Genomic DNA, 14,401 nt, shown 5'->3' on the forward strand with positions numbered 1-14,401 from the left:
GGGTAAGAGGAAAGCTTGTAGTAAATTTCTTTTTACCTCAAAAATCCTCATGCTCTCTATTTTAGTACAATCTTTGGAGAAAATATTAAAATATAAGAATAAATTATATGGAAAACTTCCAAACTACAGTTGCATAGCCTTTAACATCCTCAACAAGATATGATTCATACTGGAATATGAGGCTGAAAGTGGCTTATTTAACAGAGTCTGAGAGAATTCCTAAGGAAAAAAAAAGAAAATCACAGTTCCTTTTAATTAGAAAGACAAGGAACAAAGATATGCTATTCCTAATTAAATATTCAGATTAACACAATCCACATTTGATGCCAATCAAGCTATTTGAAAGGATTTCTGTTTTGTCATTTGCTCATTTATTTCAAGCAAGCCTGATTTTCACCTAAGTATGCAGTTCCTTGCCCTTAAAATATTCTATCAAATGTGCTTCAAAGTCTCCTTAGTGCAGTGTGTGAGAAAAATCTATCTGCTTCTTTACAAACCTGCCTTACAGGTCACTGACAAAGTACACTCTTGGTAGTAAAACTATCTTACATATATTAATGCTGCAAACTGAATGGTGATAAGAAAGGGGGAGTTACTTGTCAGGGTTAAATAGCTGCATTATTCTAAAATTTATGCCCTTTTAAATAGAAATCTGTTGGACATTTTGATAGCTTCTTAAATTGAGAAATGTATCAAGGGCTTTATTATTTAAGTGTGTTAATAACTTTCTTCAAATGAAGCTTGCAAAAGATAAATGAAGGCTGCTTCGCTTCAGACCTTTGTTAAGCTCAGTTATGACTAAAGAGTATTACCAACCAAAGTGAAAATTTAAAACAAGTACATTTAAACGTGACAACACTTGTACTTTTATTTCAGCTTTCTATTTTCTCTTATGCTTATTGGGTTATATGGCATCTATTGTCCCAAGAACTTCGAGGGTCATAGAGATTTACAAATTTATGGTATGTGACCACTGAGCAGTAGCAATTAGTTTTCAAATATAATACATATTTTATACCTTAGGAGGTTTCTGTTTTCAAAAAATATATTGGAAAATAGCAAGGAGTCATGTAAAAGAAAAGAAAGCAGGGGTAGCTTAAGAAGTGTAAATCAAATAAAAAAGAAGAAGAAACCCCCAAGGTTGGATAAAAAGGAGCAAGCAATCATAAATTTAAAAAAATCTAACAAATAGGCAAAAATTCAGCTTCATTTTACCACAGATTCCTACAGGGAGTTGATAGGAACAGCTTGACTCAGGAACCTCCTGCTACTGCTTTCCTGAATCTTGACAAAAGTAGAATAGTGAACTGTTAGAATATCACATGACACAGAAGTAAAAATTCTGCCTAAAAGAGACTACATAAATATTTTAAGTTGTAGTCTACAATGTCTGCAGACTTTAGCAACTAAGGTTCAGTTATTCCTAAGGCAGAGTGCTATTGCTCATTAGATGTTTTCAGTACTTTGGGCAGTTTGTATTTTCATCTTTCTTTATGAAATAATGGCAGTCAGCCAAGTTATGGATTCCTGGGGAACATTTAAAGTGCTTAATGGAATATTAAGTATCATATAGTTAGCCTTTTCTTGAGTAATTATAGAACTGAACCCATAAGTAATGAATACCATAGCATTTCATAAAATGTACCTTACAAAACAATGGAGATCAAATTTCATATTCCTAACATTATAATCTAATCTAAACAAGGAGTTTGTATACTCTTACCCCTAGTTTGAAAACTTCATTTAATTCAAAGAAGGAAACAGCAAAGTTTTCTATAACCCAGAGTAGTATCTGATATAATTTTATTATGAAAACATGGAAAGGTAAAATTTATTTAAAGCATAAAGATTGTAGCCAATTTCCAAGGGAAGAGGACCACTGGGCCAACTGATGGTAAATTGGCTAAATTAAGTTTAAGCCACATTAGATAACAGTTTGAAGGTTAACTAATGGAATTTACTTTTAAACTTACATAAGTGGCAGATAATAAATTCTAAAAAAGTAATCCTGTTACTGATAACATCAATTTATTAACTTAACACTTTTATTTACACCCGTATGAGTTATTCCTCTTGATAGTTAACTTATCATTAGCCAAGTTAAAAATACCCTCAAATTCTTAAATACTAAACTGAATTTAAGAACTTATAATTAGCTATGGTATTTGATTATGGACACAACATACAACACTCATTATTTCTTCAAGTTCATATTCTATCAGAATTTTTTGTTAACACACTACCTAGTTCTTTGATAAACTATCTAACACATATGTCTGGTTAAAAAAAATTCTCAAGAAAGCCTGAGTGTCCAATGTATGTTACAATCTTGGGGGATCTTTGTAATTTAAGTTTTTTGTTTTCTTTCAGAGTGTTCTAAGACACTTCTCTTCATTGCATGTTTGTTTCACACCCTGCTCTAAATCATCCATAAAACACTTTCAAATGGACAGTCTTATGAAGTAAATATTGCTTTGTCTTAACAATAATTTCTATTAATTGAGAAAACCCTCTCAACTCTGACCTGTTTGTATCACATATAACTTGTCACCCTTACCAACTTTATAATGTTGCCTACAAATTTCTTTCATGAATAGCCTTTCTTTTTGGGCCCAAAAGAGTCTACTTTGCATGGATATCCAAAACTATTTACATCCTGACAGGATCCACCATTTCTAAAACTATCTCCAAGTCTACTTATACAAGACTCTGCTCTAACACAATTCATAACTCTGATCCCAGCTTAATTATTCAATCCCAAACTATTCAATCTCATTCCACCCAGCCATTTTTTTTCAAAGAGCAAACTTAGACACAACTATTAATTCTTTAAGAACCTTTATTGATTTTTTAAACAAGTCAGTCTGTTGGATCTCAATGCAGTTTATAAAAGAAAAAACCACCCCAAACTTCTATATAGTTGCATATAAACTGCGATCAAAAAGGTAGTTATCTTTAGTTGCAAGTTACTTTTTTGTAATATGCAGGACAATCAAATGAAGCATGCTCTTGGATGCATGGGCTCCCATGTACTAAGGAGTTATTTGAAGAGCTTGCTAAGGTCTGCAGGCAGTTTATAGAATGCAATGGTTTTCTCCACAATTTAGGTACATGAGAATAAAACTGGTATTTATGAATAAAGTATTTTTCTCAAAAAAAAAAAAGTAGAGGCAGCTTTTGTTGAGCACTATGTGAATGGGCATACTGCCTAAATGTTGAACTCTACTAAGAAACAGACAGCCAGGAGTCCATGTTCATGCGGAAACTTGAAAAATCCCTCCACATGTGTTGACGGGTTCCAAGGAAAAGGAGGAGGGTAATACAGTATGCACAGTTGTTCATGTTTTACATCAACAGAACACACGGAGAAACTTTACATAACAAGGAAGTGAATTCCCCCCCACTGCTTTCAGTCAAGGTCAGTGGTGTCTATATTGGAGGACGAGAGTGGTGCAAGCCTAGCTGCGGAATAAAAAGCAAACGTCTACGTCTCATGCAAGGTGGTCCTTGTTCTGTCCGCTTTTTAACTGTTTCTCAGACATCGGAATTAGAGCTGAGGTTTGTTAGCCTGGGATCCGCGTTGATTTCATATCTGTAATGATAGCCTTCCATGTGATCCCTGCAGGCGTCCCTGATGTTATGCATCCACTTTTTGATCCCCTTGCGGTTCAAATACAACACCAGGAGGAAAATAGCTCCTATCAGGGCTAAAACAATCCCCAGGAAGACATACGACGTCTGCAAGGATGGGGGGAGAATTGGGTCGCAGTCCAGGTCGGAGCTGTTGAGTTGCAAAAGGACCCGATCCCTCATTTTTTCCGGGAAGGCACAGGTGAGCCGGGCTTTACCCTGCACCGCCTCGGTCTCCTTCAGCCAGGCCACCATGTCGGTCATGTGGCAGTCACACACCCAGGGATTGTTGTCCAGGAAGACCCTGGCATGAGGCAGGGCCTGCAACTCTGCGAGGGTGCCATTGTGAAGGACCTTGAGGGCGTTGTCCTCCAGGTGGAGGCTTTCTAAGTGCGTCAGGTTGCGGAAGGACACGTAGGTCAAGCTCACCAGCGAATTGTTGCGCAGGTCCAGGTGCCTGAGGCCTGGCAGCTGGGTCAGCACGGCCCGGGGCAGGTAGAGGAAGTGGTTGCTGGCCAGCTCCAGGCGTTGGAGCCCGCGCAGCGCTTGGCCTGCCTGCAGGGCCGCCGCCACCATGCCCTCGAAGCTCCGGTTCTGGAGGTCCACCGGGGGCGCGATGTGGTTCAGGATGAGCTCCGTGAGCGGGCTGGCGGCGGAGACACTGGCGTTGCTGGCCGAGAACGCGAAGGGGCTGAGGTGGGACAGCGGGTTGTGGCTGAGGTCGAGCTGCCGCAGGCTGGGCAGATGTTCGAAGGCGCCCGCACGCACCTCCTCCAGGCGGCTGCCGCTGAGGTTGAGCGTGGCCAGTTCAGCCAGCGGCGGTCGGCGAGCGAAGGCGCCGGCGGGGAGGGTGGCCAGCTGGTTGCCGGTGAGGAAGAGGTTGCGCACGTACGGCGGCAGGTCCGCAGGCACGTCGGTCAGGTTGCGGTTAACGCACTTGACCGTGCGCGCCGCCTCCGAGCACTCGCAGGGCGCGGGGCACTGGCCGGGCAACGAGGGCTGGGCGGACACCGCGGAGACCGGGGACGAGGCCGAGGAGGTGGAAGAGGACGTGGAAGAGGCCGACGACACCCAACCCAGGAGAACCAGCGCCAGCCTGGCGAGCCGCAGCCGCCCGTCCCCGGCGGCGGGGCCCCGCGAGCACGCCCCTGGCATCGCGGCGCTCGGCTCCTCGGAGCCGGGCTGGGCCGGGCCGGCGCCCGCTCCGGGGGCTCGGGAGGCTGGGCTCGGAGGGCGCCGGCGGGTCGCAAGCGGGTGGAGAAAACTTTCCTCTCCCGGGAGCCGAGGAGGGGCTTCGCAGCCGGAACTGGGCTCGCCCCTGGCAGCGGGCGCCCCCCTCCCGGGGCTGTGTCCCCCGCCCCTTCCCTCCTGCCAGTACGCACGGCCGGGCTCGGGGCGCTCGCCTCCGCTGGCTCCGCTTCCTGCCGCCGCCCGCGCCCGGCTGCCACTTCCTCGCCTCTGGGACTGGGATCTCCCGCTGGAGCTGCGGAGCGACCTGGGACAAGCGGGAGAGAAGCGCGTGGAGTGGCCCGCCTGGGTGCCGTCCCCCGGAGCCGAGCTGTCCCCGAACCTCCTCCGAAAGCCCGCCTGGGCCTGGCCGGGGTCCTCAGTGCATCCTTAGCAGGAGCGGGATGCCCGGGGACCCGAGACCTGAGCGCAAAGTCCTCCTTCTCCCTTAACCCTTACTGTGTGTGCGCGCGCGCGCGCGTGTGCGCACCCTCCCTCTTTTCCGGCCCCCCAGCCTCCTCCCCGCCCCCCCTCCCCGGGCTCCCAACTTCTCGCTTAATTCCCCGCGCCTTCCAACCAAACTTCTCACCCACCCAGCTCCCGTCCCCGCCGCCCCCAGGACAACCAGCCTTCCGGGGTCTCCCCCGCCCGGACCTCTCCAGGTTGGGATGAGGGGGAAGTTTCAGGTTACAGGAGTTTTTTGATCTCTTTTTTGTTCCTTCTGGGATGAAGAGGAAGTGGAGAGCCGCACAGCTGCCGTCCCTTTGCTGCACTCCCCCCCGTCCGTCCCCCCCTCTCCCCCCCGGCCCAGCCCGCGTTCCCGCCCGCGCTCCGGAGCCCAGAGGGGCTTCCAGTCTTCTCCAGAAGGGCGGGGAGGGGCGGCGAACAAAGCCGCGGTGGGACAGCGGCCGGCCGGCGGGGCCACCCCGACCCACGCTACCCTCCCGCCCGAGGATGGGGAGCGGCGGCGCCGCCTCGCAGTCTGCCTTCGCTGCGCCCCGCACGCCGCTTACCTACGCGCCCGCCTCCCGGGTGCCAACTCCGGGTCCCACGAGAGCGGCGGCGGCTTCCCGGCTCCGCGCTCCGGGCTCCGACGCTCCTCCGCGCACCCCTGCTCCGAGCTCGGCCGCCGCGGCTGGGAAGAACCAAGCCGGGGGGCGGGGAGGACCGCGTCGGCCGCAGGGGTGCCTCGCGCCTCGCGGCCGACCTCTGTCGCCTAGGTAGGGAGATTTAGGAAGAGAGAAGGTGGGGGCTCTGGCCCGCGCGCCTCCTCCTGGTGGAAATTAATGTGAGATTTGGAGAAGAGATCAGGGAATCCCTCTTTCTCCCCCTCCCGGGCATCTTTTGGTGGTTCCTCACTTTACATACTGTAGTTTACCTTCGACCGGAGCAAAATTGCTAATGATTCTCGTGGAATCCACCCAGATTTCGGGCACCTGGCAGTGACGCGATAGGCGTAGGCGTGACGGACCGCGGTGGGAATGTACCTTGGCAGTAGCAAAACGCCCGGCAGTTTGCAAGGAGCCTAGGGAAGACTCAGAGTCGAAGTGGTACCTTAGGTTGCCAACTTGAGATTTAGGTGTAATTAATGCGTTCCCACCTGTCTCACCCCCGCACTTCTCAGGTAGTTACTGAACTTGGGACTAGAGAAAGAAGCCAACTTAAAAAAAATAAATAAAGAGCCTGTGGAGAGAGTCATCTTTGATTCATTCGGTTTTCTGCTCCCAAAATTAAAAGCAGAGGAAAGGAAACCGCAGCCAAAGCGTCATAGAAACAAAAGACAAATAGCAACGACGTGAGTCACCCTGAAATCGGACCCAACCCCCCCCAACCAGATGTGGCACGGAGTGGGGGTGGGAGAGCTGCTAGGGAGTCACTTAAGCTGGGCGAGTTCACCACCAGGAGGGATGAAAAGGCCACCTAGGGAGAGAAGTTTGGTCCCAAGTCCATCGCCACAGGGAGCTCTGGGCTACTGGGCTGGGGGTGCAAGGGGAGCCTTGAAACTGATTGGTTACCAGGAGCATCTGTTACTATGGCGAAGAGGTTTGGGGTACGGAAATCTCTGCCCTTGCTTTTGCAAGGGGATCATGTCGTATTCTCTTTGTTCCATTTAACTAAGTTCTCAGGGAAAACAACAAAAGTATTCAGGTTCTTTCATTTCAGTGGGAAAATAAAATTTAAGAATTGCTGGTATAAAAAAGATGAAATTAGGGATGCTGACTTGCGTGCCTCTGGCGTGTGCCTTTCAAATGAAGAAAGCTGTGGACCCTCTATCTCAATCGATCCTGATTGCTTTTGTGGAAAGAAAGTCAATAGAGCTAACAACAAAAATGGCCCAGATAAGGGGCTGGGGATGGCAACCGCCAATTTCATTAATTTGAATCTTAACATTTATCTTAATGTCCTTTCCTTATTAAAAAGATGTAATGTGTTATACACTTTGGGGGAAAGTTTCTCAAAAATTGTAGTCTTGTTCTGCATCTACACTAGTATGTCAAATTCATAAACCAAGTCTCTGTTCCCTAGAATCAGTTTAAAATAAGATCAGTTACTCAGAGGGGAAAACTAGCAATGATGCAGCATACTGTCAGTTTTGATCTGCTCTGACTTCAAGTGCTTTTTGTTAGATGAGAGCAAAGTACTCTAGAGTTTATAAAGATAATGTATAGTCTCATCTATCCTCAAGACGACTCTGGCGAGACATAGATAGCATTGTGTCTTTGTCTTATTTTCTTAAGGTTGTTGTTATTTCTGTTTTGCAAAGGGAAAAAAAGTCTCAGAACTAATAATGATGGACAATAACTGAGTCTCTAATTGTCACGTCTTGAGGTAATTACTTTATAGGAATCGTCTCTTTATTAGTCATATCTGTACTCTAGTTAAGTCCTCTCAGTCTGATTTTACTGAAGAGGAAATTTAGACTCAATTTTGCAACTGAAAACAGTAGTGGAGTGGGAAGCACGGCCAGGATCGTCTGCCTCTAAAACTGATCTCACAATCTCACCACTTGCTGAGATTAAGGGTTTGGGCTAAGACCTGCTCTGTTCCATGTAGGCAGCACTGAGACCTAGACCTCTGATTATCTGCCTAGTTTTGACTGCCAATTCATACTCGGACACCCTATAGATAATGTTCCAAGGTTTTTTCTCATAAGGACTCTTTGAGTCCAGGCACTGCTAAAACCTGTTGTGACCCTGCTGGTATTTAATATACCCTCTCTTAACTTCTGTGGAGCCTTGGTTGCCTAATGGTCACACACTGGGCTGCTGACTGCAAGGTCAGCAACTCGAAGCCTCCGACTGCTCACAGGGAGAAAGGAGGGGCTTTCTACTCCTGTGCCGTTACAGCCTTAGAAACTCACAGGGCAGTGCTGCCCTCTCCTAGGGGATCACTAGGAGTCAGCAGTGACTTGATGGCAGTGCGTTTTTTGTTTTAGTGTGTGGCCCAAACAATATTTAGGCTCTTCTTACACTAAAAATTAGTTTTGTTGTGTATCTGTAAATCAAATTGAACTGGATGCCTTGTATTGTATGTGACGGCAAAGCAGTTCAAATCTAGTGGCGGAGAGAGATACGCATGGAAAGCGTCAATGTAGAACAGTGAGTGAAATTTGATATGTATATCTTTCCTTTTTGTTTCTATTTCTGCTATTTTTCTATGAGAGGGTTCATAGGATATGTATTGTCATGTTTTTTCCTTTAAAAAAATCCTGTATCACTTTTAAAAATGCCCTGTTGAAAGATGTTTAGATCAGTAAGTGCTTTTTAAAGAAATTTCCTTTCAGTGAGAAAAGCTTAGTGGGATCATTTCTATTTTGACTTCTTTTAGCAATTAATTACCCTAAATTATCATACTTGCTTTGCCTTTGACAGCTTAAATTGTGTGTGTGCATTCTGTTACTTCATGCTGTAAAGAAAGACACAGGATTCCAGGGCTCGTGTTTCCTCAATTATTCTACCATTCACACATAAAGCAAGGATCAGAATATCCTGTTGGAGAAGCACCAATTTAGCATATTTCAAAAGACCACTTCATAGCCTCCAGGAAAATTTCTCTGTGTAACATTTATTTAGCAGATTATTTCTATAGTGAACATTTTTCTTCGAATGACCAAAGAGAGAGTCATTAGCAGAGTCTTAAGATAGTATGGCTAAATCCTAGGTCTACAAGAATACCGTTACTCCACATGAAAAGGGTGGTGGTCACCTGGAAGGAATGGTGAGATGGCCACCTCATGCAGCAGTGCTTTGGGATGAAGGCCGCACAATAGGCTTCAGTACAGACCACCGTCCCAGAACACTCAGTGGAGCAGTTCTGCGCTGTAACACATTCCAATGTATTTTGTAAAACCGACTCCTGGGCATTGGGTTTGGTTTTGACAGGCTTTCCTATAGCTGAGACAAGTCATGTTGTTTAGCCTGGGGAAACACCAACATGTTTAAGGCTCATTTTAGTCTTTGCCCTAAATTAGCAAATTAGTTGGTAAAGATGAACAGTCTCAAATCTCAAAATCATGACTGCAAAACATCAAGCACTTATGTCATAAAACTGTGATCCCAAACTCCGAGTAATCAACTTCAGTTATCAATTTCAAAGGTCAATTTCAATTATCACCTAGTCCAAAAAAGAATTCATAGAAAAAAATATTAAAACACTCATGATTCAAAAGAAAGTTGTACCTCGAGCTGATTTAAAATCACTTTAGAGAGAATGGACTTATTTGGAGAGAAATATAAACTACATTAAGTAAAATATGAACTAGAGAATGGGTCAAAAGGTAATTACGTGTCTCAAGGCCAATAAAATGGGTGGAACTAGTAAGAGAAAAATATGTTTCAAAATACATTGGAGACTAAAATAAATTAAAAGGCTGTGACAGGCTTGAAATATTAAATTGGCTGGAAATAGATAATTCTTTAAGGATGATAAAATATTAAAAGGCAAATGAAAGCAATTATACCTGAGGGGCTCTAAATAGCCTTATCAGATTATTCAACTTTCAGTCAATAACGTTTTTTTAAAAACTTTACAATATACCATCCTCCTGTTTGATGCTTGTGAAATACGAGGTTCTACAAGGATTGAATCCATGCCCTCAGATAGCTTACATTTACAAAACAGTTATAGACTACTAACATACAAAACATATGATCATGCCATTGGCAGGGGCAGCAAGGGATATTTGTTCCCCCAAAAAAGCTTCATAGAAGGGTTAATGCCTGTGTTACACTCTGAAGGATGAGTAAAATTTGACAGACAAAAATTGTTCATTGGTAAGATACTCAGAGACCTTGCTCAGTTCTCATTACATGGTCAAGTGTATGCTGTATCGAAGGGAGTAATAAAATGTAAGGTTTGAAATAAAACAGAATCGCGTGCTTGTCAGCAGGGAAATGACATGGTCAGACATACATTTTAGAAAGATCACCCATAAGAATTGCACGAGCCCCCAATAAAATGATTAAAAAAAGAAAGAAAAATCAGCTTTACTCTCTGAAGGGTAAATCGAAGGCAGGGAAGTTTGAAGTCTGTTGCTATGGTTAAGTGCAAGATGATGAACCGCCAACAAAGCCGTGGTAAAAGATAGCGAGGAAAGGGACATTCTATAGACCAACGGTTCTTATCAGGGTTGCTCTATCCCAAGTGCCATTTTGGATATTTGTGAAGATATTTTCTAATTTTCACAATAATAGTTACTGATATTAAGTATAAGCTATAAGCCAGGGATATTAACTTAACATACATGTCTAAATAGGGCGATGTCCATATGAATAATCTTCCCACATGATGTTTAAATATTTACTCGTGCATTCTTATATATGAAAAAACCTGGATATGATAATGTCAGTCTAAAAACAACTCCATTTTACATTTGAACTCCAAATACTTGAAATATGATTGTAATATACAATGAATTTTCCAGAAATGGAGTTACCATATCCATTGGGGGAAGACTATGTTGTTTTGTTTGGAACTCAATCTTAATTTTATTGTAAGAGCCCCCAATAAAATCTCTGCCAACAGTATCACTTATGCAATTTGAATCATTTGTATCAACCCACTTATATCAGTTTGCATTGTTATAGGTTGATGTTGCATTCACAGCGATTCTTATTGCAAGCATAGTACAAATGATTAACTCTCTCAGATGCTAAGTAAAAGGACGGCAGTTTGATTTCATCTGTAAATGCCTCAGAAGATAGGCCTGGCAATATATTTCCCAAAATTAGTCAAGAAAAAACTTAAGGAACATCGTTATACTCTGACAGATTTGGAATGAGCATGGGCCAGAATTGATTTCATGGCATTGGATTTGGTTTTGGCTGTTTCTGTGTCCATGTTTTTTCTACAGTTTTTTTTCCTCATTTTCAAATTTAATTAATTTCTTTATTAAAGATCATTTATTGGGGACTTTTATAACTCATAAGAATTGATACATCCATGTGGATTGTGATAAGAGTTCTATAAGCCCCCAATAAAATGATTTTTAAAAATCCATATATCCATTATAGCAAGCATATTTGTTCATATGTTGCCATCATTATTTTTCAAACATTTGCTTTCTATTTGAGCCCTTGGTACCAGCTCCCCCTTTTCCCCTCCCTCCCTCTCCACCCTCATGACATCTTTTTAAATTATAAATTATTATTATTTACATATCTTACACCAACCAGTCTCTGCTCCCCCACGGTTTCTGTTATTTGTACCCCTGGGGTGGGGTGGGATATTGCTGCTCATTGTGATCGGTTCCCCCTTCCTGCCCCCCTGCCCCCTACCTTCTTCGTATCACTACTCCCATTTCTTAGTTTAGCTGACCTGGATTCCACGTGTCCTGAGCTCTTATCTGTACTTGTCTACATGCTCCAGTCTAGCCCGCAGTGAAAGGCCGAGTTGGGCCTACGGTTTCTTGGCATATAACTCACAGATCATACAGTTCAACAGTTCAATGGCATCAAGAAGAGATGTGCACTCATCACCGTAATCCGTTTTAGCACATTTTTTGCATCTTGTATTCATCATTGTTAGCTCCTCATTTCCCACTCCTCAACCTCCACTGTCATACCTCCCAGGAACCATTAGTGTCGTTTCTGTCCCTATAGATGTACCTATCCTGGATTCCATATACAGGAAGACATTGAAAACAAACAAATAAATAAGAATAACAAGTAAAATGTATTTAAAAAAACCAATAAGAAAGAAAGCAGAATACATTAAAAACTAGAGCAAATTTAAATAGATCATACGGGAGGACAAATGATAGGGTGCTAAATGTTAATCTAGTTGCGTCTCAACAATCCATTTTCCAGGGTATTCTGCTTGTTAGCTAGGCTGTTCACATCCCTGGTCCATGGTCAGAGGGATTCTCCAAGGACTCAATCCACATGTTTTTCCCCTCCACTTTTTTTTTTAACTGAAACAGCTTTAAAATAGGTCAGAAGGGAAATCAAATGATAGAGCACATTTTGTCTAACTACATTTGCCATAATCAACTTTGTTCTCTGTCTGAAAACAGAGCTATTTACGTCCCTCAACTCTGACTAAACGGACTTCACTGGACGCTTCATCCATCTGCAGACCCTCCTGAGACATATGGGTCTTCCACTGCCTTTCCTAGCCGCCTGCAAACCAGATGTTCCCAATCTAAGCTCTGTTGCCATTCCCTCCTTTAGATTTGGAGTATATGATTTATATTATATTATTTACAATCCTTGGCTCACACAGCTAGTGTGCTTCTTCCAGGTAGACTTAGTTGACACATCCCTTACATGGCTGCTTGTTTGAAAACAAGCCTTTAAGGCACCAGATGCTATTCTTTCTGATAGCTGGTCACCATCTAGTTTCTTCACAATGTTTTGTTATAGAACCCATATTTTAAGTGATCGTGACAGCGAGCATCAAACAGGGCCATGTCATAAGAACTAATTGCACATAGATTAGCGCTAGAATTAAGTGTAAGCCCCAAATCCATTCCTGCATCTATGGTTTATATATATGGTTCACCTTAGAGACCTCATTGTCATTTATGTTAGAGAACATTATCAACAAGCCCCCTGAGGCATCACTTCCTTTGCTATCAAGTCAATACTGACTCATAGCGACCTATAAGGCAGGTCAGAACTGTCACTGTGAATCTCCAAGCCTGCAAATCTTCATGGGTAAAAAGCCTCATCCTAGCCTGTGGAACTGGCTAGTGGTTTCAAACTTCTAAACTTGCAGTTAGCAGCCCAAGGCATAACCACTACACATTGATAGTGTCGTGAAGTTAGCCAATGTTGCTTTTGTTTATATACCCAGTATGTATTGTACTACATATGAGGGAGTAACCCAAAAAGCCCGGAATTTTTTGTCAAAGCTATGTATTTAAAATTTTTCTTACACAACAACTTTATCACCCTCAAAATACTCTCCATTACATGTAATACATTTGTCAAATCTGTTATTCCATTCTTGGAACCATTGTTCATCTATTGGAATGGCTGATAGCACGTCCTTCATTTTTTCTTCACCTCTTCTACGTCATTGCACAGAGTGAGGTCAGGTGAGTCAGGTGAATGGGGCAGGAGAGGCATGCTGTTTTTTTGCCAAAAACTGGTACACTGACGTGGCTACATGAGCACGTGCATTGTAGTAGTGTCAAAAACGAGGCCCCTGTCTGCCACAAATCAGACCCTTTTGGTCACACACTGTGACTTGATCTTTTCAGATAAATAGAAAGCTTGGTAACAGTCTGACCTGGTGGAACAAACTCCAAATGCACTATGAGTTAGCATTTTTGTCAGTTCGGGAAGTGATGGACATCACTTGTCATCAAGTACCATTTCACCTTTTTTGAAACGAGAAAACCACCTGCACACTTGTGTTTCCCATGGCGCTGTCCCAGGAAGCTGTGTTCAACACCACAACTGTTTCTGTGGCAGTTTCCTCCGTGCTGGAAACAAAAATTCACAGCCTCGCACTGTTCTCTTAAATTGGCCATCACCAAAAAACAAGGTTCGAGTGAAATTGCTTTTACAAAAAAAAAAAAATTCACTGTGACCAGAGAACCTACCCAGGTGACACTGCTGGGTGCACTAACTCAGAGCAAGTGGCTTGACACATGCCTAGTGGAAAAATGGGTACTTCAAAAGCTCTGCTCCACCCAGTGCAATTCCGCATTTCTTTTGGGTACCCCCTCTTGTATGTTCTATATTTAATTACTATCATTTCTCTGTTATAGTTTAGTTAAGATACTACATATTTTAATAATGATTGTGATGTTATTTCTTATGCACTAAAAGGAGCCTTATAAAAAGGAAACATTGGCTTAAAAACTTGAAAACCTTAAGGAGTGACTTATTCAGGATGGACTTAAGCATATTCACATTTGTAATTCTGAGCATTGCAAGGTTACAGGAAACTTGTATATTTTAAGTGATGACCCAGAGAAATTCTTAAAATTCTAGACTGAAAACTTAAGTTTGATTAAGTAAAGATAAAGAAAGGATATTATAGTGAACATATCTGTTTGAAGAACCTAATTTCTTTAGCGGAAATTATTTTCTTT

General features: G+C 43.2%; 1 protein-coding gene across 2 annotated transcripts; it reads right to left on the reverse strand.

Annotated features, from left to right (window-relative positions):
• Nucleotides 1–2,821: 2,821 nt before the first annotated feature.
• Nucleotides 2,822–6,148, reverse strand: TPBG (trophoblast glycoprotein). 2 transcript variants are annotated; one of them, XM_075554835.1, is made up of 2 exons: nucleotides 5,871–6,148; nucleotides 2,822–5,125 (listed from the first exon to the last, which is right to left on the reverse strand). In XM_075554835.1, the coding sequence occupies exon 2, from the start codon at nucleotides 4,783–4,785 to the stop codon at nucleotides 3,535–3,537; it is 1,251 nt and encodes a 416-aa protein (XP_075410950.1). In that variant the 5' UTR covers nucleotides 4,786–5,125; nucleotides 5,871–6,148; the 3' UTR covers nucleotides 2,822–3,534. The 2 variants fall into 2 exon arrangements, with proteins under 2 accessions (XP_075410950.1, XP_075410951.1); XM_075554836.1 differs by lacking the exon at nucleotides 5,871–6,148 and adding an exon at nucleotides 5,512–5,612.
• Between the last annotated feature and the right edge of the window lie 8,253 nt (nucleotides 6,149–14,401).

Source organism: Tenrec ecaudatus, chromosome 7 (assembly GCF_050624435.1).
Source record: "Tenrec ecaudatus isolate mTenEca1 chromosome 7, mTenEca1.hap1, whole genome shotgun sequence".
Classification (NCBI taxonomy): domain Eukaryota; kingdom Metazoa; phylum Chordata; class Mammalia; order Afrosoricida; family Tenrecidae; genus Tenrec; species Tenrec ecaudatus.

Excerpts from the sequence above, each read along its gene's own strand:
- TPBG (XM_075554835.1), bottom strand. The coding sequence starts at position 4,785 with ATGCCAGGGGCGTGCTCGCGGGGCCCCGCCGCCGGGGACGGGCGGCTG.